Source organism: Hyperoodon ampullatus, assembly GCF_949752795.1.
Source record: "Hyperoodon ampullatus genome assembly, chromosome: 2".
NCBI classification, from domain to species: domain Eukaryota; kingdom Metazoa; phylum Chordata; class Mammalia; order Artiodactyla; family Ziphiidae; genus Hyperoodon; species Hyperoodon ampullatus.
Genome location: NC_136915.1, coordinates 26,654,919 through 26,680,519, shown reverse-complemented (window position 1 = coordinate 26,680,519; position 25,601 = coordinate 26,654,919). Strand labels below are relative to the sequence as shown.

At 47.0% G+C, this 25,601-nt stretch overlaps 1 protein-coding gene across 1 annotated transcript; it reads left to right on the top strand.

The window, feature by feature from the left end:
- Window positions 1-4,676: 4,676 nt before the first annotated feature.
- On the top strand, window positions 4,677-25,456 carry BSDC1 (BSD domain containing 1; the record flags this gene model as incomplete). The annotated part of the gene is made up of 10 exons (XM_079697454.1): window positions 4,677-4,783; window positions 5,094-5,154; window positions 9,933-10,049; window positions 12,399-12,566; window positions 13,929-13,983; window positions 15,920-16,035; window positions 16,457-16,525; window positions 16,693-16,771; window positions 17,717-18,193; window positions 24,234-25,456. 10 exons carry the CDS (start codon window positions 4,677-4,679, stop codon window positions 24,506-24,508), a joined length of 1,524 nt encoding a protein of 507 aa, XP_079553580.1. The 3' UTR covers window positions 24,509-25,456.
- Between the last annotated feature and the right edge of the window lie 145 nt (window positions 25,457-25,601).

The following is a 25,601-nucleotide window of genomic DNA, read 5'->3' as shown; positions in this document are numbered from 1 at the left end:
AGTTCTGCCATTTCCCAGCTGTGTGACCTTGGAAAAAGTCACTCACTCCATCTCTCTGAATCTCTCAATCTCTCTGAATCTCAGCTTCTTCCATGACAAACGGAGATCAGAAATAGTTCCTACCACATAGGCCTATTGGGAAGATTACACAAGGTACACCGTGTAAAATGATCACCTGATTAATAAATGGCACCATTAGTGCGTGGTCACTAGGTCACATCACCTTCATAGCACAAGTCACTTCCTTATTCAAAAACCTCTAGTGACTCTCCTCTGTCCATGGATTAAGTTTGAAATTTTAGTTCTTCACCCAAGGTTCTCAGGAGTCTAGATGTTAATGACCTTTACAGCCTCCCCTCCATCTTCTCTTTTCCCTTTTCATTTTAGCCACTCCAGCTTGCTCCCAATTAGACTTGTCTTTGGCCTTACTCTCCTTACATTTATTATTTCACTTGCTCAACAAATATTCTATTCCAGGTACTGTTCTAGGTGCTAGGGGTAGACAGGTAAACAAGATAAATAAAAATCCCTGCCTTCACAGAGGTCATATTTCTAGTTGTAGCGGGGCAGACAATTTTTAAAAAAGTAAAAAGTGTAGTACATCAGATGGTGATAAATGGTGTGGAGAAAAAAATTAAGCAGGGGAGAGGAATGGGAATGTTGGGGGTACAAGCTGCAATTTTAAATAATGTGGTCAGGGTGGATAAGAAGATGATATTTGAATCAAGACTTGAAGGAGGTGAAGGTTTGAAGCACATGAATGTCTGGGGGAAGAGCATTCTAAGCAGAGGGAACAGCAAACTCAAAGGCCCTGAGTCAGGAGAGTGCTGGGAATTTTCAAGGAACATCGAAGTGGCCAGTATGGCTGAAGCAGAGGGAATGAGAGGCCTAGTAGGTCAAGGTCAGATCAACTATGTAGGGTCTTAAAGGAAACTGAGGCTTTAGTGGCTTTTCCTCTGAGTGAAACAAGAAGACACTGGAGAATTCTGAGCAGAGGAAGATTGTGATCTGATTTACATATATATTTTTTATCGTGGTGAAATATACACAACATAAAATTTACCACTTTAACTATTTTTAAGTGTACAGTTCAGTGGCATTAAGTACATTCACATTGCTGTGCAGCCATAACCACCATCTATCTCCAGAAATTTTTCACCTTCCCAAACTCGAACTCTGAATCCATTAAACAATAATTCCCCATTCCCATCTCCCCCAACCCCTGGTAACCACCATTCTATTATCTGTCTCTATGAATTTGACTATTTTAGGCATCTCATATAAGTAGAATATTACAATATTTGTCCTTTTGTGACTGGCTTATTTTACTTGGTATAATGTCTTCATGGTTCTTACATGTTGTAGCATGTGTCAGAATTTCCTTCCTTTTTAAGGCTAAATAATATTCCAACATATGTATATACCACATTTGTTTATCCATTCATCTGTCAACAAACACTTGGGTTGCTTCCACTTCTTGGCTATTGTGAACAATGCAGCTATGAACATGGGTGTACAAATACCTGTTTGAGTTTCTGCTTTCAATTCTTTTGGGTACATACCTGGAAGTGGAATTTCTGGTCATATGGTAGTTCTGTGTTTAATTTTTTTTTTTTTTTTTTTTTTGCCGTACACGGGCCTCTCACTGTTGTGGCCTCTCCCGTTGCGGAACACAGGCTCCGGACGCGCAGGCTCAGCAGCCATGGCTCACGGGCCCAGCCGCTCCGCAGCATGTGGGATCTTCCCGGACCGGGACACGAACCTGCATCCCCTGCAACAGCAGGCGGACTCTCAACCACTGCACCACCAGGGAAGCCCTGTGTTTAATTTTTTGAGGAATCACCATACTGTTTTCAACAGCAGCAGCACCATTTCACATTCCCACTGTCTTATGCTTTTTAAAAGATTACTTTCAGGATGAATTAAGACTAGACTAATGGGGGACTTCCCTGGTGGCACAGTGGTTAAGAATCCACCCGCCAGTGCAGGGGACACAGGTTCGATCCCTGGTCTGGGAAGATCCCACATGCCATGGAGCAACTAAGCCCGTGCTCCACAACTACTGAGCCCGCGTGCTGCAACTACTGAAGCCTGCGTGCCTAGAGGCCATGCTCCGCAACAAAAGAAGCCACCGCAACGAGAAGCCTACGCACCACAACGAACAGTAGTCCCCATTCGCCACAACTAGAGAAAGCCCACGCACAGCAATGGAGATCTAACACAGCCAAAAATAGATAAATAAAAAAATTTTAAAAAAAAAAGACTACACTAACAAAGGCACGAGTGGGGACGCAGCGATACCAGTTACCCATGTGAGAGATGATGGTGGCTTGGACCTACATAGTAGCAGTGGAGGTGGTGAGAAGCGATGGGATTCTGGTTTTGTTTTAAAGGTAGCATCAACTAGATTTGCCAAGGAATTAGCTTTGGAGTATGAAAAAAGTGAGGAATCGAATTGTCTCCCAGGTTTTTGGTTTGAGCAACTGGAGGGATAGGGTTGCCATTTACAGCTTTGGGGAAGTTTGCAGGAAGTTGAGGTGGATACATCAGGAATTTGGGGACATGTTAAGTTTAATATGTCTATTATACAACCAAATAGAGATAATGATCCTGGTGTTCAGAGAAGATGTGTGGGTTGGAGAGAAAATTTGAGAGTTTCCAGTGTATAGATGGCATTTAAAATCATGAGACCTCATCTGGGGAATGATTACAGACATCAAAAAGGAGAGGGTCAAGGGCTGAGCCCTAGGACATTCTAGCGACAAGAAGTGGGTGTGAAAAGAAAACAGCAAAGAACACTGAGAAGGAGATGCCAGTGAAGTAGGAGGAAAGTCAGAAGAGCAAGATGTCCTGGAAGCCAGTGAAGAAAATGTGTGAAGGAGAAGGAAAGTGATCAATTGTGTTAAATAAGATACTGATGGTTCACGTAAGATAAGAACTGCAGGGAATTCCCTAGCGGTCCAGTGGTTAAGACTCCAAGTTCTCACTGCCGAGGGCCTGAGTTCAATCCCTGCTTGGGGAACTAAGATCCCCACAAGCCGGACACTGCAGCCAGAAAGAAAAAAAAAAGAATTGCAAATTGGCCATTGCTCTTGGAACCCTACCAAAAGTGATTCAAAGGACCGTGGGGAGGCAAAAACCTCAGTGAAGTGAGGTCAAGAGAGAATGGAGACAGTGAGTATAGGGAATTCTTTCAGGAGTTTTGCTATAAAGGGGCGTAGGGAAATAGTGACAGATTAAGAGAGGGTTAGGTTTTGTTTGCTTGCTATTAAGATGCGAGAAATAACAGCATGCATGATGACAGAAATAATCCTGAAATCACTAGGCTTCCCTGGTGACGCAGTGGTTAAGGATCCGCCTGCCAATATAGGGGACATGGGTTCGAGCCCTGGTCCGGGAAGATCCCACATGCCATGGAGCAACTAAGCCTGTGCACCACAACTACTGAGCCTGTGCTCTAGAGCCCGCGAGCCACAACTACTGAAGCCCACGCACCTAGAGCCCGTGCTCCGCAACAAGAGAAGCCACCGCAGTGAGTAGGCTGAGCACCACAATGAAGAGTAGCTCCTGCTCACCGCAACTAGAGAAAGCCCGTGCACAGCAACAAAGACCCAACGCAGCCAAAAATAAATAAATAAATAAATTTAAAAAAAAAAAAGAAAAGAAAAGAAATAATCCTGGAAAGAGGGAAAACAAAATGGCGGGGGGGGGGGAGAATTACTAAAGCTACACCCATAGACAAGGGATGATAGATAACTAATAAGGACCTACTGTAGAGCACAAGAAACGTTTCTCAATACCCTGTAATGACCTATATGGGAAAAGAGTCTAAAAAAGACTGGATATGTATGTATGTATAACTGAGTCACTTTGCTGTACAGCAGAAACTAACATAACATTGTAAATCAACTGTACTCCAATAAAAATTTAAAAAAGAGAGACAGACAATGGGATCCAGGCCAAAGTATGAGGGCGCGGAGTCCTCCTCCGGAAAATCTCTGCCTCTCTCTCTCCCTCGGTCTCTCTCTCTCTCTCTCTCTCTCCCTCCGTGTCTCTCTCTCTCTCTCTCTCTCTCTCTCACTCTCACACACACACACACACACACACACTCAATCTCCCTCCTCCAGACTGTCTCGGGATTCCTCCAGACCACATCCAGCTCACGTTGTTTTGAGTTGGGTCGCCAAGAGCTGAGGTAACTAAATGTGTCTCCCCCATTTCCTGAGAGCCCCCCCAAGAGGCTGCATCGAAGTCACCTCTGAATTTTCCTCCACACACCTCCAAACCCCGGCCCAGAGCTCCGCAGACTGCGCTTGCTGAATTAGCCCGAAGAGACCCCAGGCAGCTGCTACGTGGCGGGTTTCATAAAGGGAGGCGGTCCTAGCCCTGCGCTCAGGGACGCAGACATTCGAGCTCCAAGCCGTCTCATTCCCTTCCTCCCCTCTACCCCCAGCAATCCGAGCCCCGAGTCGCAGGGCTGATCTTGACCCAAAGCGGCCACCATATCGGATGTCAGGGGATACCGAGAGAGGTTCGAAGTTGGTGGGGGTGGGGCTAACACTTGGGGTGGGGCCTGAAGACAGTACTGGGTGAGGATTGGACCGAAAGTTCAGGAGCCGAGCTTTAAGTCCGAACTCTGGACCGAGACTGGACCTAGCTTAAGGAGGCGGAGCCTAATGAGGGAGCGGGGTGGAGATTGGGCTGAGGGCGGTGTCGGCGCGAGGATTGGGCCGCGCGCTCGGGGGCGGTGCTTGAGGGGGCGGTGCCGTGTCGGAAGTCAAAGGTCAGTAAATAGTGGTGATGTCATGCGGGCAAGATGGCGGAAGGGTGAGCCAGTCATCCAGTTCTCGGGCGTTGGGCCCTGAATTCTCCCAGGGTTCGGGTGCTGGGCCAGGGTCCCCCGCGGGGAACAGGAGGCTAACGCGGGCCTGGACGGAGCTGAAAGGGCGGGGTGGAGTCTCAGCATGAGGGGATGGGGAAGCGGCCTGCGAAGTCTCGGCCCGCGGGCCACATCTGAGGAGGGAACTGAGACCCGATCCTTGCGCGGGCGAGAGTCGCGCTGGGGGGCCGCCAAATGTGTCTGTCTTCCACAGGGAGGACGTGGGATGGTGGCGGAGCTGGCTGCAGCAGAGCTACCAGGCAGTCAAGGAGAAGGTAAGCCGGGCCGGCGCCCTTCCTCCGGCAGGGCCCCGCGCCGCCTCACTGCAGCCTGGTCCGAGCCGTCCCGCCGGACCCGTGTGGGCGCCGGGTCTCAGGGATGAGGCCGACTTGGGCCCTACGGGAAGACAGACCCCAACTCAGACCAGTGTGACTCTAGCTACAGTGAAATAAATACGGTCTTAAAGGCTGCAGCGACCCTGTGGTAGGAATCCGTGGGAAGGAGCGGTTTATGTCCGCTTGGGAAATTCACAACTTCGTAGAAGAGAGAACATTTGATCTCGGCCTTGAAGAAAAAGGATTCTAACGATAGAAACTTTCTCCTCTAGTCATTCAAATATTAGAGTATATGCCACAGCCAGCACTGTCTGACTCTGTGGTCCTGAGGATACCGACGTTAGCCAAGCAGGTGCAATCCTGGACCTCCCAAAACTCACAGTCTAGTGGGGAAACAGCAATCCCTGTGGGACAAGTGAGGCTTGGCTCTGCCGGTGGGCAATGCCATTGTGTGTTGCTGTTTCAGTCCATGCTAGTTTGTCAAAACCAACCCAGCTGAATTCTGGAAAAAGTTAATTACTGTTTAGCCCAAGCAACTGGGGTGAGTCCTGCTTCAGGGCAGACTCCAAGAGGCTTCTGGCTTCAGTTAAATCAATCCTCTATTTTGGGAGCATTTATAGTGTAGCATCACTACAGCCCAGCAAAATCTGAGAATGACCTGAGCTGTTTATGTTGTTGATGAAGACTCAGAGAATTTCAAACTGAGGTTTAATAGAAGAGACCCCAAAGGAGCTTGCTTTTTGTTGAGCAGTCTACTGGAAGGAGAGTCTGATGTTCATTTAGCAGATGTTGTGTGAGGGCCTCCTGTGTGTTACCCTTAACGTTGGTCTTACCATAACTCACGAAAAATGGGTAGTTGATTAGCCTTCCATCTTTGTTCTCTTATTTGAAGCAAGAGGAATGAGTGTTGTTTCTGCCTTTGACAGTTCCCCATTTGGAAAGAGAAAGCTTAAATTTCCTACTCTTATATGAACCTAGGCAAGATATTTAACCTCTCAAAGCCTCAGTTCCTCATCTGTAAAGTGGGAATACTAATAATACCTAACTTCTAGGATTGTTGTGAGGATTAAATGATAATATATGTAAAGCACTAAGAACAATATCTAGCATACAGTAAGTACTAAATAAGTGCTTTTTTTTATTATTAAGTACTGAGAGCCACGAGGAAACCTCTTAAATACCTGCAGTCCGTTTTTCCTTCCATTTTGTTCTTGGTCTTTCAGTGCTTTCCTGGCCTTGCTTCCTTCCCTCCCTATGCTGGCTCCGTCTGGACCACTCAGTTCCCAGCACCCCCAATTCTCTTGCACCCCGTAGCATATGTTGCCCCAGAAAATACAGCCCTTGGTGCTGTGATCTGCCTTCCTCTGCCCCTTCATTCCTCTGGGGGCGTGTGTGTGTTTCCTTGCCCACGGACACTAGTAGGGAAAGTCACGATGCTCTTTGGCCCACCGCAGATTCCCCAAACTCTCTGGGCTGGGGCCCCTCACCGTCCACCCCTGCCCCAGCAACTTTTTTCAGTCTCATATTTGCTTCTCCCCTTGCCTTCAGAAACTTTCCCCAAACCTAACTCTTCCTCAAGTCCCCTGTCCAACCACTTCCTTTTTTACTTCCAGGAGACAAGGTCACCTCCTACTTTTTAAAATTTGAAGTCAACAACATGATCTCTCTTAACTCCCTCCCCACCCCTGAAGCCACTACACATAGACTTATCTATATAAACACTCAGCTTCACCTACCACTTGCCAAATCCAGTGGTGTTTTTCAGGTCTTATCTTTCTGGACCTTTCTGCTGCATTAGACACTAGTGATCACTCTCTCTTTCCTGAAACCCTACTCCCTTGGCTTTTGTGGCATGATTCTCTCTCAGTTCTCCACATACTTCTCCAGGCTTTCCTTTCCTGTTTCACGAATTCCTCTTCCTCTGCCTGCCCCTTAAAGGTAGTGTTTGAGGAACCTTATCCTCACACATTGCTTTGTTCACTCAACAAACTCTTTCATTTTAGGGAGACGCCTAATCCTTTTCTGTGAGATTTAGTATTTGAGAAGAGCTCCGGCTGGCCGGGTGTCCCAGATATCCCACAGTCACTGCAGATACTACATACCAAAATCATTGTCACCATCCTCTCTATAAACCCGCTCCCCCTTCAGCATTTTCTTCTTCAGCTGGCAGCACTGCAGCCACCCAGTCACCTAGTTTAGTTGCCAGTAGCTCTTCCGGACTCTTTCTTGTCCTGAGTCAAAACATCTATTTAATCACCAAATCCACCTTTTTTGCCTAGTATTTCTTGAACCAGTCCCATCTTCTCATCCTGACCAGCACTGTCCTTGTTCATTTTCTTCTATTTCCTTTCCTGGGCTATTGCAACAGCCTCCTGACTGGTCTTCCTCCATTTCTGGTCTTGTCACTCTTGGACCTAAAGTCCATGCCAGTCTCTGGAGTGACCTGTCAAAAACGCGAGTCTCATCATGTCCCACCTGCTTCAGACTTTGGTGGTTCCCCGTCACCAACAGGGCTGACCAGGCCCTCCGAGGTTGCCCTCTCAAGCTTTATCCCTCACCACTTCTGCGTTACCCTTTATTTTCATTAGGACTGAAGTGCTTGTAGGCCTCAGTAACCCCAGGCCCCACCACACCCAGGCTTCCTTAGTGACTCCTGCTCATTCTTTAAGGCTCAGTCCAGGCCTGTCAACAAGTCTTTCCACCCTCCCCACAATACACCAGTCACTGCTCTGCCCTTGCACATCAGCACTGTTACGTGAGCATTTTCCCCAGTAGACTGTGACCTGGAGGGCTGGCACCATGTCTGTTCATATTGGTCCCCTCAGAGCTCACAGTCTAGTGAGGGAGACAACCATTCACCAAATAATCATGTAAATGGTTATATAATTAAAATTGCCCTGGTACACACCAGTCTAACAAGCACACATTTTTTGAGTGCCTACTTTATGCCAGGCTCTATGTCAGACACTGGGAGAGCATCAGTGAACAAAAAACAAACGCTCTATGTTCACAGAGCTCACAGTTTATCCAGGAGGATAGACACAAACAGGTAATCATAAATCTAAAGGACAGTAAATGTTAAAGAAGAGAACGTGCAGGTGCCCATGAGCAGGGGAGCCAACCTACATCTGAAGGAAGTGACATGTAAACATAGCCAGGTGAGAGGGTTCGTTCATTGTGTTTGTTCGCTTGTTTTGAATAGTTAGAACTATGTGTCAAGGAGAGGGAATGATGTGTTCAGATACCCTGAGTTAGGGAAGATGGTAGAATATTTGGGAAACTTGAGGAAGGCCAGTTGGAGCTCAGTGAGGGGCATCGTGGGAGGGGATGAGAGTCCGCCAGAGGTGAGATTATATGGGCCTTGTAAGTGAAGGTAAAGATGTTATACTTGCCATAGGATACCGTGTAATCACTGAAGAATGTAAAGCAGGGGCATCGTGGTCTGCTCTGACTTACTAAGCTCCCACTGGTGTCACGAGGAGAAGGTAATAGAGGTATCTGATGCAACCTGGGAAAGGAGTCTGGATGAAAGAGCACATTGGCCTGGACTAAGGTGGTGGCGGTGTGGATGGAGAGAGAATTAATAAATGATTCTTCCATTCCAATTAAGGAGTCCCGAATCTGAAATGGAGCCATTCCCACTCACAGAGAAGCCTCTGGCTGATAGATGAGACTGTCCCATTCAGAGACTTCCCAGGATGATGAAAACTAGGCAGGCTCTTCTGCAAAGAAAAAATCACCAGAACATTCAAAAACATGCTTTTAAAGTGCAGGTGGTTATCCCTGTGTAAAATGAAAGGGCTTGAAGAGGTGAGCACAGTGATAGTCCAGGAACGTGTCTTAGAGTGGGTGAGGATGAAGCAAGACAAGGTAAGACTTAGACAAGAGCTGAGGGCCTGCTGTCTCACACTGGGTTTGAGTGCAGAGTGAGAGTCAGACTGGTCCGACAAGCAAGTATCAATTCTGCCCAAAGGAGCTCTATGGATGAACAGAACCTTGGGGAAGGGTGGAACCAAGGCGGCCTAGGAGAGAATCCGATCCAGTATTTCTTTTCACACCCCCTTTGTTGAATGTAAAAAATCACACACCTTTTTCACTGGTGTTGTCAAAAATTGCTCATAAAAGCTTTCTAAACTATTGCTGTTACCAGTACAACATATTTATAAAACCTTTCACACAAATAATTTCACCTACTATCTCATGTTTCAACTGAATTTCCCTGTGACAAAAAAAGCAAAAATAGAAAACACTTTCCTTTGATTAAAAAAAAACACACGCACACCTTCTCTTTGTGTTTGAAATTGGAAACAAAGGTCATGACTTACAGCATAGCTAAGTGATGCATCAAAGTCTGTTTTGTTTTCAGACTGCATGTGCCCCCTTCCCCATTCTGCTCATGAGAACTGCTGATCTCTTCCACCTCCCTCATTTCCCAGGAGAAAACCGAGGGCTAGATGAGAGTTCCTCCCGGCCACATAGCTTATAAGTGTCTGGGCTGAGCTCAGTCCCCATTCTCAGAGCAGCAGGAAGTTCCTCTGTGCTCTCTGCTGTTGGGTAATCCCAGGTCATGGAATTGGGACAAGTAAGCATTGTTTCTGAGCCCAGGCTTCCCATGTCACTGAGTTTTCCATGTTTCTGTCTGATACTAAAGCACAGGGAATAGGAACAGAGGGTGGTGGCACCAGCTGGCTCTGTCATCCCTCTCTGTCTTCCCTTAGTCCTCCGAAGCCTTGGAGTTCATGAAGCGGGACCTGACAGAGTTCACCCAGGTGGTGCAGCACGACACAGCCTGCACCATTGCAGCCACTGCCAGCGTGGTCAAGGAGAAGCTGGCTGTGAGTACCACCTACACCCTCCAAGTGACTTTCCCCCATAGCCTGACCTGCCTGGGACCCTGGTGGGAGCTCCCAACCTTTCTACCATTAAGTGATTATTTTTTCCCATAGGCTCCCATTTTGAAAATTATGTCTGTCAAGCAAACAAGCTACATATGTTAAGTAATAATAAGCTTTCCCACTTCTATATTGTTTTAGCAGATCAGCAAAGTCATTCATTGTAGACAATTTAGAAAATATGGATAAATAAAAGAAAAAGAAAGACCTAGAGATACCCATAAGTCCCTCTCCCAGAGATTAACTACTGTTAATATTTGAGGAGTATATCCCTTATGTATACTTTCTTTTTCAAAACTGAGATAAAATGAACACCATGTTTCATAACCTAGTTTTTGACTTAATCATTGCAGACCTCGTTCTACAGCATGCATAAATGGCATGGTATTCTGTTATGTGGATTTCACCAGTTCCTAGTTTCCTGTTTGTTTTTTCCAGTATTGTAAACAGAGTTACAGTGAACATGCTGATTGCTTAATCTTTCCCCTTAATATTTTTTTCCTAATAAGGTATTGGAAAGGATATAGGGTGAATATAGTTGTTTTAGACCTTTTAATATCTACTGTAAAACTGCCCTCCAGAAAGGTTTTGCCAACTTATATTCTTACTGGCCCTGGTTTTATCCATCAGAGATGTATAGTGGAATTCTCATGTGAGATAGGAGTTAGATTCTAAAGTCAGCATGGAATTGAAAATTGTATATGGTCAAAGATATCCCTGTAAACCTCAAATTTCCAATGACGTATAGTATACTGGTTTTGTATTACAGTTTCTCCTTTAGTATTGGAACAGATTTCAGTTTCGTTGATCATCAGCTGAATCAGTTGCCTTGTAATTAGAGGCCATGTTATAAAAAACATGTTATGGAGTTTTTATAGCCAAGCTTCTTTCGTTGAATCTTGTAAAATACTGTCTGCCTGCTAACCACAGCTACTGATGAGCGTGAATGACAAGTAGTAATCGAGCTGAACTGCTGCAAGTCCAGCCAGTAGCAGAGATGCCACTTGTTTCTTTCATTTATTTACTCCTTTTCTCATTCAACAAATATGATTATATACCTGTGCCAACATGTGCCAGGCACTATTGATAGTCTCTAGGTTTAAAATACCTGGGCAGCCTAATCAGGAGTAAATGTGACACTTTTCTACAAGGTTTGCAGAGCCTGGTCCTGTCTCTCAGCCTCCCATCCCTTCTTACTTATGTATGTATGTATGTATGTATGTATGTATGTATGTATGTATGGCTGCATTGGGTCTTCGTTGCTGCATGTGGGTTTCTCTAGTTGCAGCAAGTGGGGGCTGCTCTTCATTGCTGTGCATGGGCTTCTCATTGCAATGGCTTCTCTTGTTGCAGAGCAAGGGCTCTAGGCATGTGGGCTTCAGTAGTTGTGGTATGCAGGCTCAGTAGTTGTGGCTCACGGGCTTAGTTGCTCTGCAGCATGTGGGATCTTCCCGGACCAGGGCTCAAACCACTGTCCCCTGCATTGGCAGGCAGATTCTTAACCACTGCGCCACCAGGGAAGTCCCATCCCGTCCCTTCTTGCTCAAGGGCATTCTGACCAGTGTGGCTCAAGATTGGTGCCCCACTTGCCTCTTCTAGGAGGTCCATACATTGGCCTTCAGCTGGTCCCAGGTTTGCCTCTAGACAAGGCTGTCTATTCCCATCCTACCCATATGTCCTCAACCTTTCATACAAAATACTTACTGAGCAATGATGATGATGATGAGATTGTAATATTACAGTACTGCTAGTTATTAAATGTTTGCCATGCGCTGGGCATTGTACACACCTTATCTCTTTTAATCCCCACAGTAACCCCCTGAAGGAAGTATATTTATCTGCATTTTACAGATAAGGAAACAGACTCTGAGAAGGTTTAGGTCTCATAACTAACAAGTAGCAGAGCTGGGATTCAGATCCAAGACTGACCCCAAAGCTAGTACCGTTTCCATCACTCTACCCATAAGTCCTCTTCCCCACTGAATGTCTATGACATGGATCCTCCCCTGTCAATTTGTGATCAGCCTGGTCGACCTTGAAATTTTGTTGAAACAGCCAGTCAAGGAGCTCTGCTCTGACCTACACAGGCCTACTGTGGCCCTGTTCCGCACCCCCATCTGGGGGATGGGGACTCTGGCTGCCCCAGAGATGAGGGTGAAAGGTCGTGAGCATTTCCGTGGTCCCCACACACAGTACGCTTTGACCCCTGATGCTTCATACCTCCATACTCTGTACCCCAGTTTGCAGCCTGCTCCTGGGCCACTTGCTTCTTCTGTTGGCTTCTCTCTGCAGACTGAAGGCTCCTCAGGAGCAACGGAAAAAATGAAGAAAGGGCTGTCTGACTTCCTAGGGGTGATCTCCGACACCTTTGCACCCTCACCAGACAAAACCATCGACTGCGACGTCATCACCCTGATGGGCACACCCTCTGGCACGGCTGAGCCCTATGATGGCACCAAGGTATTCACTAGTGGCACTGGGTTCTAGCTTCCAACCTGAGCTCACAAAGCAGTACGTGTTCATAAAAAATAAATACATGTATATAATTAAATTGGGGAGTACCAGTAAGCAAGAAGATAATTGTTTATAAACCCATAATCCCGTCACTCAAAGAGAACCACTGATTCTTCGTTGGTGTATAACCTTCCATTTCTTTTTGCTTGCAAACACTGGTAAAGATAGTTTGGGGTTTTTCTTTTTAACAGGAAAAGCACTTTATACATACAATTTTGTAACCCACTTAAAAAAATTTGCAATTCACTATTAGCATCTTTCCTAATCACCATTATTTTTAATGTCTTTAAATTCTTGCAAGTGTATATAGCATAATTTATTCAGTCATTTCCTTAGTGCTGCATATTTGGATTCCTTTCAGCTTTCATCCATAATAAGGAATGCTCTGGACAGCATCTTTGCGGGCATGATCTCCACATTTGTGTTATTTAAGACTAATTTCCAATAGGAATAAATGTACAGGGGGAGGATATCTTCAAAGCAATTAAATCAACAAGAATGGTAGTATATTTCTATTGCATTTTATCTTCTCACCATTACTTCTCATATTTTGTGGAGCGTTTTCTCCCAGATTCACAGTGTGGTGTCACAGCAGTTTGGTTTTCTTCATAGCATTTTACCACATTGAATTTCAATTCCAAACATGATTTTTCAAGCATGTTTTTCAGCAGTAGTATTAGCACCACCACTTAGTACACATTTAAGTGGATTGTGAAATTTTTTTAATTATAGGATTTTAAATTATAACAGTGAATCACCAAAATCGCTTGCTGAAGTTGTGATACAGCCAGCTCATGCTTCCTGCAAAAATGAGGAAGGAAGGAGGGGCTTTCCGTTTACCAGCTAAAGTTTGCCACTCCTGTGGCCCTAATGGGAACACAGATTGCAGTTCATTTGGCAGACTGGCTATGAACTTAAGAAATTCTTGATGAATTGTTTTAATTTGGAAGAGTTAAATGTTTCAAAATTTGCCAATAAATTTTGGACTTTATTAATATACTTGCACTAACATTTTTCATATCTCACATAATTCAAAACCATTTTATACATATAATTTTATAGCCTCCTTACCCTTTATTTTCTTAGTCTCCAGGGGTGGAATACTGGGTGAAAGACCATTTTTCTAGGAGCCCCAGTTTTGGACTCCTAGCCCAGTGCTCCACTCCATAGCCCACAGTGTTAATTGCCAGGTGCCCTGTGGGTATGGTAGCCGACAGGGGAGAAGCTGGGTTGTGGTTGATTGGCAGAGAGGGGTTGCTTTCTATCCCCATCACCCCAGAATTTCTGTTCTTTTCTCTGTTTTTTTAGGCTCGTCTTTATAGCCTGCAGTCAGACCCAGCAACCTACTGCAATGAACCAGATGGTGAGGGGGTAGCGGTGAGGGGGCAGGCTTGCTGGGCAGGGAGACCAAGCGGGTCTGGATTGCGCACCCTGTTTGTCTCTGGTAGCAGTGGCCAGGCACCCCCTGTGTAGAGGGACCAGAGTGGGGCTAGTTTGACCCTTACATCTGGTGGGATGGGTTGATGGTCCCCCTTCCTCCCTGAACCCAGACTGTCTTCATCCCCTTCTACAGAGGCTTTGCTCCTCTCGTCCCTCATCTTCAGCTTAGGCTCCTTCCCAGCCCTGCTGCCCTGCCTGCCTTCCCTTTGGCCTGTTTGCTACGCTCCTGCTGTGCAGCAAGCCCCAGGCTGGGAACCAGACACCAGAAATGAGTCGAACCCTCAATCAACCCTGTCCAGACCTCCAGGAACCTGCTGTTAGGAGACAGAAACAGGGAATAAAGCAAAGATACTAGAGATAGAGTGACTTGACTGCTTCCACAGAAAGAGGGGAGCAGTGGGATCCCAGAAGATGGCATGTAACCCAGCCTGGGAAACCTAGGATGTGACACCTGAATTGAGGTTTTAACGATGAATTAGAAGTAAACTAATTTTACTTTTAGAAGTGGGGGAAGGGTGTTCAAGCAGGACAACAGGAATTTGAAGTTCTCGAAAAACCTAGGCATTTGGGAAGGCCAGACAAAGGGTGCATGTGAGGAAATGAGAGCAGTGAGAGCTGCCAGGGGCACCAGACTGGAAAGGCTTTGGGTACCAGACTAAACAGTTGGAATTTTGTCCCAAAAGGCTCAAGATGGTGGTTCTTAACCTTTTTTTAAGTCACAAAGGCCTCTAAAAATCTGTTGAAAATAACAAGCCCTCTCTCAACAGAATTCTATATGCATATGGGAATTCTTTAACCCTTTGAAGCCCATCTTTGGACCATAGCCTAAAATGCCCTCCTATAGAGAACTGTTGAAGCGTTTTGAGACCTGATGTGATCAGATTTTGCATTTTATAAAAGAGCCTTCAGGCAGTGTTTTGTAGGATGAAATAGAGAGGGAGAGACGGAAGATGGGAAGACCAGTTAGGAGGCTTGATAGGAATCCTCATGTCAGAGGTAAAGCCGGAACCAGGGAAGGGGCGGGTGGAATGAAGAGGAAGGTATGCATGTATGAGAGACGCTGAGGAAGTGGAATCCAGAGTGACTCCATAAGGGAGGAGTCTGGGAGGGGCTCCAGCTCTCCAGTGGGTAAGTGGGTAGGACAGGTGGGGGAGGGAAGAAGATGAGCACACGTTGTATTTGCAGCATATGTGCAGGTGGATGTGTCCAGGCACCTGGACCTCTGGATCTGGAGCCCAGAAAGGCAGCCTGAGCTGCAAAGACACACTGAGGAGTTGTCAGTGGGAGGAAGAGGTTGAAACTCGTGGTTTAGTGGAGGTTATCTTGGGAGAAAATGGAAAACAAGAAGAGGTAAGGAAAGGAAAAAGGAGCCCACTGAAGACTCAGATGGAACAACGAGAGAAGTGGGAGGAAATACACAAAGAGCGAGAAGCCAGGAGAGAAGAGGGCTTCAAGAGGAAGGTAGTGGCTCCCAGGGCAGAAACTGTAGCATGGTCACATGAGGGAGGACAGAGAATCTGCCACTGGATTTGGCAACATAGGGTCACTGGTGGTAACCTGAGAATAGCTGTTTCAGAGAGGAGAGGATTCAGTAGCCAAGCGCAGTGGGATAAAAAGCAAGCAGGCATGGGAGAGAGTGGAGACTACAGCCCCTCCCAGTGATCACTTAGGGGCCATGCCCTGATATCAGGCCTACCCACCCCTTCACCCTGCCTGACCCCCCACCTTGGGCCATATGGCTTTGGAAAAACCTTAAGCTTTCCTCATTGTCCATGTCCAGGCTTAGGTGTGATTTCTCTAGGCCCAGTGTTCTTTCTCCAGACCCACGGAACTGACCATCAGTGTCTGTCCCTCTACAGGGCCCCCGGAGTTGTTTGACACCTGGCTTTCCCAGTTCTGCTTGGAGGAGAAGAAGGGGGAGATCTCAGAGCTCCTTGTAGGCAGCCCCTCCATCCGGGCCCTCTACACCAAGATGGTGAGGGCCTAGCCAGCAGGACCTCAACCAACTCCCGGCCTGAGGTGTGGGGAGGTGGGAGGGACATGTCCAGAGGCACTGTGGAGTCCTCTGGCCTAGAGAGCAGCAGGAGGCCCTGTGGAGCCAAACCAGCCAGCTCCTGAGCCAAGAATCCACGTGGGGGAAACTAATTTGTCAGGCTTCTGGCAATCACGGTGAGAAATGGAAGGGCCAGCAAAGCCTGGTGGGAGTTCTTTTCTCCTTCCTTGGCCAAGCTGGGCCAGGAAGGTGGGTCTGGGGGGTGGAAGTGCTCTTAGAATCACTACTCAGCCACTTATCCCATCTGATATCCAGAGTGGCTGGGAGCTGGCTGATGAGGCTGGGAACATAGACCCCACACAACCACTCCCAAAGTCTCATCTCCACTGTCCCCTCCCTCCAGGTGCCTGCAGCTGTTTCCCATTCAGAATTCTGGCAGCGGTATTTCTATAAAGTCCATCAACTAGAGCAGGTATGCTGGCCTAACCAGGGAAGGTCCTCCACTCAGCCATGGGGGAAGGGGGCTGGATTTTGTTGAGGGAAGAAGGGCAGAGGGTGCCAAGAGTTCTGGGGTCAGGACCAGAGTCTGGGAAAGAGGGTTCGCTAACTGCTCCTGGCCATCTACTCCCCCACGTTCAGGAGCAGGCCCGGAGGGATGCCCTGAAGCAGCGTGCAGAACAGAGCATCTCTGAAGAGCCTGGCTGGGAGGAGGAAGAAGGTAAGAGGTATTGAGAGGTGATGAGAAAGTACCAAGTCCTGCCTGTGGGGGACTGTCTGGGCCATTCTCTCTGAAGCCTGGAGGGACATGGCACCCCAGGGAAGAGGAGGGAATGAATATGGTGTTTGCACATGCCAAGGATACACTGAGCTAACAAGGGGTTGTTTACCAAGGCTGGTGGATCCCAGGTTTAGGTACAGAAGTCGCATGTGTCAGTTGAAGCAGATTTCCCTGCCAGCCCGTGGACCAGTACTTCAGAGTAGGGGATGCTTACTGAAATTCCAGATTCCCTTCTTCCACTTCTAAATAAGACTCTATGGACATGTGGCCAAACTTGTATTTTTAACAAGCTCCACTGGTAATGTTAATGGCCAGCCAGACTTGGGAACTGCTGGCTTAGGGACGGAGCTGAGCTCCCTCTACCTGGTAGCTCAGCTTAGGACAGTGTGTGGGAGCCACCTGCATGGTATGTTAACACAGTTACTAAGTGCTTATATTACATGCCCAACCTGTACTAAAAGCTTTACATGTATGGTCCTTACCACAACTTCATTGTCCCTCCTTTGCAAATGAGGCAGGTAGGTTAAAGAAGAGTTAAGTGGCTCGCCCAAGATCATGCACATGGGATATAGCAGAGCCCAACCTGAACCTCAAACTGACTGACTTTAAAGTCTTGGCTTTCTAAGCTATAATATTATCTTGGGCTGCACTGCTAGAAGCTGAGTGCCCACCAGGCATGTGCTATGCCTCAAGGGTGGGAGAGACTTTGACCAACAGGGATTATCTGCAGAAGAATTGTGATGGAGAGGGAGGTGAGGAAACTGGCACCCACTAGTTTTGGTTAGAGCAAACTTTGGTGGGAACCTGAGGTCTGTTTTCAGAGAGCTCCAAGGTTGTCTTGGGGCTAACCAGGGTACATCACTCTCCCTACCTTTCTCTTGACAGAGGAGCTTGTGGGCATTTCACCCACATCTCCAAAAGAGGCCAAGGTTCCTGTGGCCAAAACTTCCACATCCCTTGAAGGAGGACCTGGCCCCCGGAGCCCCTGTGAAGAGAATCTGGTGACCCCGGTTGAGGCTCCAACAGAGGTGACTCCATCGGAGAGCAGTGAGAGCATCTCCCTCGTGACCCAGATTGCCAAACCTACCCCTGCATCTGAGGCACCAGTGCTGCCCAAGGACCTGTCCCAAAAGCTTCTAGAGGCATCTTTGGAGGAACAGGACCTGGCTGTGGATGTGGGCGAGACTGGACCCCCACCCCTAGCTCAGTCCAAGCCCCACACCCCTGCTGGCCGCCCCAGCGGTCCAGAGCCCCGGCCTCCAGCCAGAGTAGAGACTCTCAGGGAGGAGGTACTCACAGACTTACGGGTGTTTGAGCTGAATTCAGACAGCGGGAAGTCTACACCCTCCAATGGAAAAAAAGGTAAGCCAAGGCCAAAGCCCAGGGAGCGTGTGCGGGCAGGGCAGGTGAGAGTTGCCACCTCACAAGGCAGACTTGTCTCCTTGTCCCATGTGAGGATCTTAGGAGCAGATGGCCTTCATTTGTGCTACTGATGATGATGATGATGATGACAGCTACTATAGTATTTATTATACTCTATTCCATCAATTCCAAGATGCATTTATTCTCTGAAATTAGGATGCATCTTACAGTTGTTGGGTTTTTAGATTCCACAAAATAAGGTTTATGTCAAATCATGTGTTAAGGATGTAATATTGCATTTAATTTCTCAGTTACCAGGGGAGCTTGTTAATTTCCAGTTTACAACTCACAACTCCATATAACTGTCCTCATTTTACAGATGAAGAAAGTGAGCCTCAGAGATGTTAAGTAACTTGCTCAAATTCACACGGCCAGGAAGTAGCAAGCCCAGATTCAGACCCAGCTCTGTCTGACCTGAAACCCATGCCCTTAACTACCACACTGTGTCAGTTTCTATCCTTTTGAACAGTTCAACTTTGGGATGGGAACTCCTGTGACATTGATTGCTGTCAAGGGTCTTCTTCCATGGATGACCTCAGGAAAGTCAGTTAGCTTCCCTAGGCCTGTGTTAATTGTTATTATAAAATATATAAACAAAACTTACATGTACAGCTTAAAGAAGAATAAAATGAATACTCATGAACTTGCAGTGACCCAGCTTAATTAATAGAGCTTTAGTTGCTTATCTGCATAATGAAATTTTAGACTGTAGACACTTTGACTTTATGTCAAGGGGGGACCTCTCTCTAACTCCTGCAATTAAAGAACAGGGATGGCTCTGGTGTCAGCTTGTTTTGCCACATCCAAAATACCTCTCCAGAGATAGCCAGTTGTCAGCAAGGCCTCCCCTCAGCTCCTCACACGCAGGCATCCTGTCTGCCAACACTCAGCACCAGTTGGCCACAAAGTTTGCCCAGCAGGTGAGCACTGGCCTACTGGCAGTGAGGGACTGGCTTACTGCAGTGGATGGGAAACAGGCTGATTTCCAGTTTCCAACACAGTGTTTTCCTTCTGACTCTGATTCAGTGAGGTCATCCATTGAGCTCCTACCTACTCTTTATAAAGACACTGAGGAGGGAGGGGTAAAGGCTGCAGTCTATGATGAGGCACGAAGCAGTATGAGACAGGCTTGGTACAGGAGGAGTTCAGAGAAAGAAGGAACCTCTGTGCATCAGCAGGTGTTTCACCAAGGAGACAGGCATTGTATAGGAGAGTTGGAGAGTTTGCGGCAGGTGCGCGGGGAGCGGTAGTCCAGGCTGAGGGGGCCTGCAAAGTCCCCCACATGTCAGATCATGTGTTAAGGACATGGGGACATGGGGCACATTGAAGGGGGTGACCAAAGCCCACGATTCTGTATTGTTCCCAGGAGAGGGAGGAACAAGAACTTAAAATCTTAAGCCAAATTCAGAAAGTTGGACTTGGTGCCACAAAGCAGCAGGGCATGCTGCTTATATGCCCAACCTGTACTAAAAGCTTTACATGTAGAGGCTAAGGGCTCAGGCTCTGGAGTTCAGACAGTTCTGGGTTCAAATCCCAACTTTGCTCATAAGCCATGTGACTTCAGAAAAGCTACTGATCTTCTCTAAGCCTCTGTTTTCTCCTCTGTAAGTTGGGGGTAATTATTTCCTGATAGGTCCTCAGTTAGGGAAGAAATTTGGGTAGAGCCCTGCTTTGGGGAGATGATGCAGATAATAAGATGTACCATTCTCTGAGCGCTTTCCATATGTCTGTATAGCTCTGTGCTAAGCACTTGATATGCATATCACTCAATCCTCACAAAAATCCTGAGATCTGTGAGATTTTCCCGTTTTTTTTTTTTTTTTTTTTTTTTTTTTTTACTGGTAGGAAACTGAGATCAATCACCCATCCAGTAGGTATTTAGAAAAGTGTGACATTGCCTTTAGGAGAGTGAAGAGTAGGTGATGGACCCAATAGGTGGTGTGGGGTTGCTGGGTGGATGGTACGAAGGGTCCATTTGAGATAACGGTCGTGAATTTTAAGAGACACCAGTCAGCACAGTTGTACTTTTGTCCAGCCACATTCAGTTGCTCAGGTGCAGGCACAGAGCAGATGGGGAGTTGGACTTAATCAGGGTTCAGGTTTACCCAGGTGAACTCAAAAAGACAAGAGTCCAAGTGTATGCAAGAAGTGATCAGGGGGCCTCCCTGGTGGCGCAGTGGTTGAGAGTCCGCCTGCCGATGCAGGGGATACGGGTTCGTGCCCCGGTCTGGGAGGATCCCATATGCCGCGGAGCGGCTGGGCCCGTGAGCCATGGCTGCTGAGCCTGCGCATCCGGAGCCTGTGCTCCGCAACGGGAGAGGCCACAACAGTGAGAGGCCCGCATACCACAAAAAAAAAAAAAAAAAAAAAAAAAAAAAAAAAAAAAAAAGAAGTGATCAGAATGATGGTTCATGGAATCTGAGCTGGGTAAGGGAGGGAATAACAGTGAAACAGTTGGAAGGTTAAAGAATTGTTTCCATTGGGAATTGGGCTGTTGGAGAGCGTGATGAGAAAAAATGAATGGTGGGTAGAGACTGGAAGAAATGAGATTATGGGGAAGATGCAGCATAAGCTCTTAACAGTGCGCTATACTGCCTCTAATGCACTGGGGGATTCGCAAAAGGAGGGCCTGGGGATTCAGTGCAGGAGACCCACCAGAAGTAGTTGTAGTCACTTACTGGGGGGAAGCTGGGGTCTTAGACTAAGGTGGGACAGTGGGGACAGAGTAAAGGGAGGAAGAATCTTAAAAGAGGCTTGGAGGCAGAGTGACTCCTTCTCCCTCTTTGTCCAGATGACATGAGGGAGGCTTGGTCTCTGGATACAGCAGTCTCTGGAGGTGGCCCAGCCACAGGGACCTCTAAGGTCCCAGGGTGATGCCTGTCATTGCAGAGCTGCTTCCCACCTGTATATTGTGCCGAGATCCATTTGAGCAAGGAGACTAGACTTACCCTGCTCAGGCTACCTCAGCAGGGAGCAGAGAGGGGAGATTAGGGCAGGCCCTGTGGCCTGCGGACTGGAAGGAGCTCTGGGCTTAAAGCCCCACTTCACTACTGACTGACCTGGGAGTGGCTTTTGCTTCCATGTCTTCTCTGGAAAAGCAAAGAGCCAATTAAACAGAATAAAATGAGCTGTGAGTGACAGCACCATGAGGTTAATAATCACATGAAAACTCCCCTTTCTTACAAACAAAAGAAAACAGTAAAACTTCATCATGAAATCTTAAATTGTTGTTGCATAGATCAGTTCTCTGCCACGTGCACAGTGTAAAGGAGAGCTTAGTACTCTTCATTGTGTGACAGGACAGGAGGGTGGGAGGAGGCAGGTGGCAGAGAAAGCCCAGATTCACATCTCTGCCGCTCAAAGCCTTTGTTTCCTCACCTGTAAATTGGGACTGTTAATACCTATCCCAGAGGGTGGGTGTAAAGTGCTCCAAAAATGTTAGCTGATGCTTTCTTTTTTACCCCGAAGGGTCTGCCCTAGCATTTAAGCCTGAAGAGGAGAGTTTCAAATCCCTAGAGGGCAACCTGGGGTTAGGAAAAGCTGTCATGACCACAGCCACAGCTCTGGAGGGAGAAATCAGCCAGGAGTCCAGCTTCTAACCCACAGGAAGCCTGCACTGACAGGGAGCCAGACGCAAGCCACCAAGAGTGTCTTGAAAGCACAGGGAGCCTTAGATGTGGAGTCAGAAGAACTGGGTCTTGGTTGCAGATCTGCCCCTGACTGGGTGTGGGACCATGTGCAAAATTACTTAACTCTGGGGCCAGGCCTTTAACAGCTCCATTTGTGAAATATCCACTGTGTATATATGTTACAGGCACTTTACATGATACTGCTAATTTTAACACTGTTGTATCTCAACTGCAGGCCAAGGTCTATACAGAATCATCTAGGTACCTGTTTATAATGCAGAATTCTGGGTCACCACCTACACCTGCTGAATCTGAATGAGGGGGATGGGAAGGCAGGAATCTGCATTCTAATAAGCTCCTCCAGTGGTTCTTTGCAAAGAGGGTGGTTTTATCCTTATTTTATAAATAAACTGAAGCCCAGAATAACTTGCCCAAGACTACACAATAGATAAAAGAGTTAAGGTTCCACCCAGGTTTGCTTGGCTCCAGAGACCCCGCTGTTACCACACCACTTATGGCTAGCTGGGTGACTAGAGAACAGTGCAAGAACTCGAATAAGGAACGCAGAGGCCAGGCTTGGGGAGGTCTCAGAGCCTGGGTGCATGGTGAGGAACAAGCTGGACAGGAAGAAACAAGGTATTTACAGGTGGTGCCATTGGGGGATCAGAGCTTACTCTTTTTAAAGGTGCTTTTTAAAAAAATGATTACAAAGTAATATGTGTTCATTTAAAAAAATATATTACCCCATGACCTCATCACCTAGTGATAACTATTGTTAGTATTCTTGTGGGTATTTTGCTCATTCTCTCTGTATGTGTGCATGCATCTGTGAGCGTATTTTTTTTAATGGAATCATACTGCATATATTCTTTTTTACAGGAACTATTTTTGTAGTTTTCTTCTTACTAATAACTTTCACATGTACTTTTTTTTTATATTGCCTGTAAGAAAGCATACCCAAATATGAATGTTTGGAGCAGTAGTTGTCAAACCTTAGTAGGCATCAGAATTACCTAGAACAGGGAGGAGTAAATGTTTTCTGCACAGAGCCAGGTCACAAAAATTTTAGGCTTTTGGGGACATACAGTTTCTGTCCCAACTCTGTCGTTTCAGCATGAAAGCAGTCATAGACAATATGTCAACAAGTGGCCATGGCTGTATTCCAAAATTTTATTTCCAAAAGCAGACAGTAGGCTGGATTTGGTCCACAGGCCATAGTTTGCCAACCCCTGATTTAGAGAAAGAGTCCACGAATATTTACTGAGTACAAACTATTTGTTCTAGTCACTTGGTATACATAAGAAAACAGAAGATCCCCATCCTCGGGAGCTCACATTCCAGCTCCTCTACTATTAGACAGTAAGCATAGTGAATCTGATTATGTAATACACTAGAAAGTGGTAAATACAATAGAAAAAAGAACAACCAGAGCAGAGTGAGGGGTCAGGGTGCAACTGAAAATAGGACAGTCTGGGTAGGCCACATTTAGATGGTGAGATTTGAGTAAAGGTGTGAAGGAAGCGAGCGAGTTGGCCTGTGGGTATCTGAGGAAGAGTTCCAGGTACAGGGAACAGTCCTTGCAAAGGCCCTAGGTGGGAATGTGCCTGGTGTGTTTCAGGAGTAGCAAGATTAGTGTAGGTAGAATGGAGTGATTGAGGAGGAAGAGGTTCATTGTTTATTTCTTCTGGAAGATTTCCATGGCCCCTAGGGAGCTTTTGGACCACAGTACTTCTCCACTATTTAGTAACTTGCTTTTTCTCACTTAATAGTTTAAGACTATTTTGCCATGTATATAAATGTTCTATAGCCTAGCCTTTAAAAGCCACATAATGTTCCATCGTATGACTATACCGTTTATTTTTGTAATTCCCTATCAGTGAACTTTCAGGTAGTTTTTAAAGTTTTCATCACTGTAACAGCACTACAGTGAACATCCTTTTGGTTAAATTTTTTTACTGAATCCAGGATTTTTCCTTAAAATAGATTCCTAGGGCTTCCCTGGGGGCGCAGTGGTTGAGAGTCCGCCTGCCGATGCAGGGGACACGGGTTTGTGCCCCGGTCCAGGAAGATCCCAGATGCCGCGGAGCGGCTGGGCCCATGAGCCATGGCCACTGAGCCTGCGCGTCCGGAGCCTGTGCTCCAAAACGGGAGAGGCCACAGCAATGAGAGGCCCGCGTACTGCAAAAAAAAAAAAAAAAGATTCCTAAAAGTGGGATCACTGAGCCAGAGAAAGCAGAATGTAAAGACCTTTGGTGTGCATTTGTCAGGCCTTTCTAAAGAGTTCCATCACCCCAGCTACAACCTCTTCACATACCCCTTCCTGTCTCTCACACTGTGGATCATGGTTCCAGGCTCAAGCACAGACATCAGTGAGGACTGGGAGAAGGACTTTGACTTGGACATGACTGAAGAAGAAGTGCAGATGGCACTTTCCAAAGTGGATGCTTCCGGTGAGGTGAGTGGGCCTGGTTGGCCACAGGGAGGCAAGCGCAATGATTCCAGGTCTGAGGACTCTCCCTGCCAAGCCCGACTGTCCCCTCAAGGTGGATCCCGCTCCTATCTGAGGTGGCAGGCTGCGGGAAGGAAGCTAGGGCCTCCCACTCAAGCCCTGAACAGTAGTCATTAGCAAGGTCCGCTTCCCCTCAATTCCAGGGGAATGGATGGGGGAGTTCTTGACCTTAGCTCCTATCAGAATCACCTGAGGAACTACTAAAAAATACAGATGCCAGGGCTTCCCTGGTGGCGCAGTGGTTGAGAGCCCGCCTGCCGATGCAGGGGACATGGGTTCATGCCCCAGTCCGGGAAGATACCACATGCCGCGGAGCGGCTGGGCCCGTGAGCCATGGCTGCTGAGCCTGCGCGTCGGGAGCCTGTGCTCCGCAACGGGAGAGGCAACAGCGGTGAGAGGCCCGCATACCGCAAAAAAAAAAAAAAAAAAAAAAAATACAGATGCCAAACCCTGCCCCAGACCTTTTGACTCATGGTCACCAGGTGTGGGACCTGAGCAGATTTCTGGCCTTGGAGACAAAAGACAATGTGCTCACTTAACCTGAGCCTCTGTTTCCCCATCTAAAACATGGCACTGATCATTATAATTTCATGTGCTGTGGTAGATGATGCATGTGCACACCTTAGGCATAGTGCCTGGGGACATGGGCACACTAATAGACGTTCCTGAAACCACCACAAAACAGTTATAAGCTCAGAGGCCTGTTATTCTTATTCACTTCCTCTCAGAATCAAGGATGGTCGTTTTGAATGAGGGGCTGGGCAAAAATCTCTCATAGCTAATAAGGGACAGGACTGAGGCTCCAGCCCACACATCTGATTCAAGTCAGTGTTATATCCACTGTCACACAAGAACCCCATGATTCCTTCCAACGTGTAGCTCAGGAACCTGCTATAAAGAGGTGAACAGAATAGAGAGAATGGGAAGGGCCTTGTTTTTCATGCTGAGAGACTGAAGCCTGGAGGGAGGTAGTGACCTACACAAGAGTATTTTATACCTGTGACCTCACTATACCCGGGGTAGAGAAGGGCCATGGCACCTCTTATGCCACGTGGCCTTCATGGCTTTGGTGTCTTTGCAGCCCTCTTTAAAACCCGACATACAATATACCTGAACAGAATCATTCTATAACCCATCATATCAGGGGATCTGCTGACAGCAGGCCAAGAGAGCGTTGCCTGGGGAGACTTCAGCTGGGGATTAGGGTGCT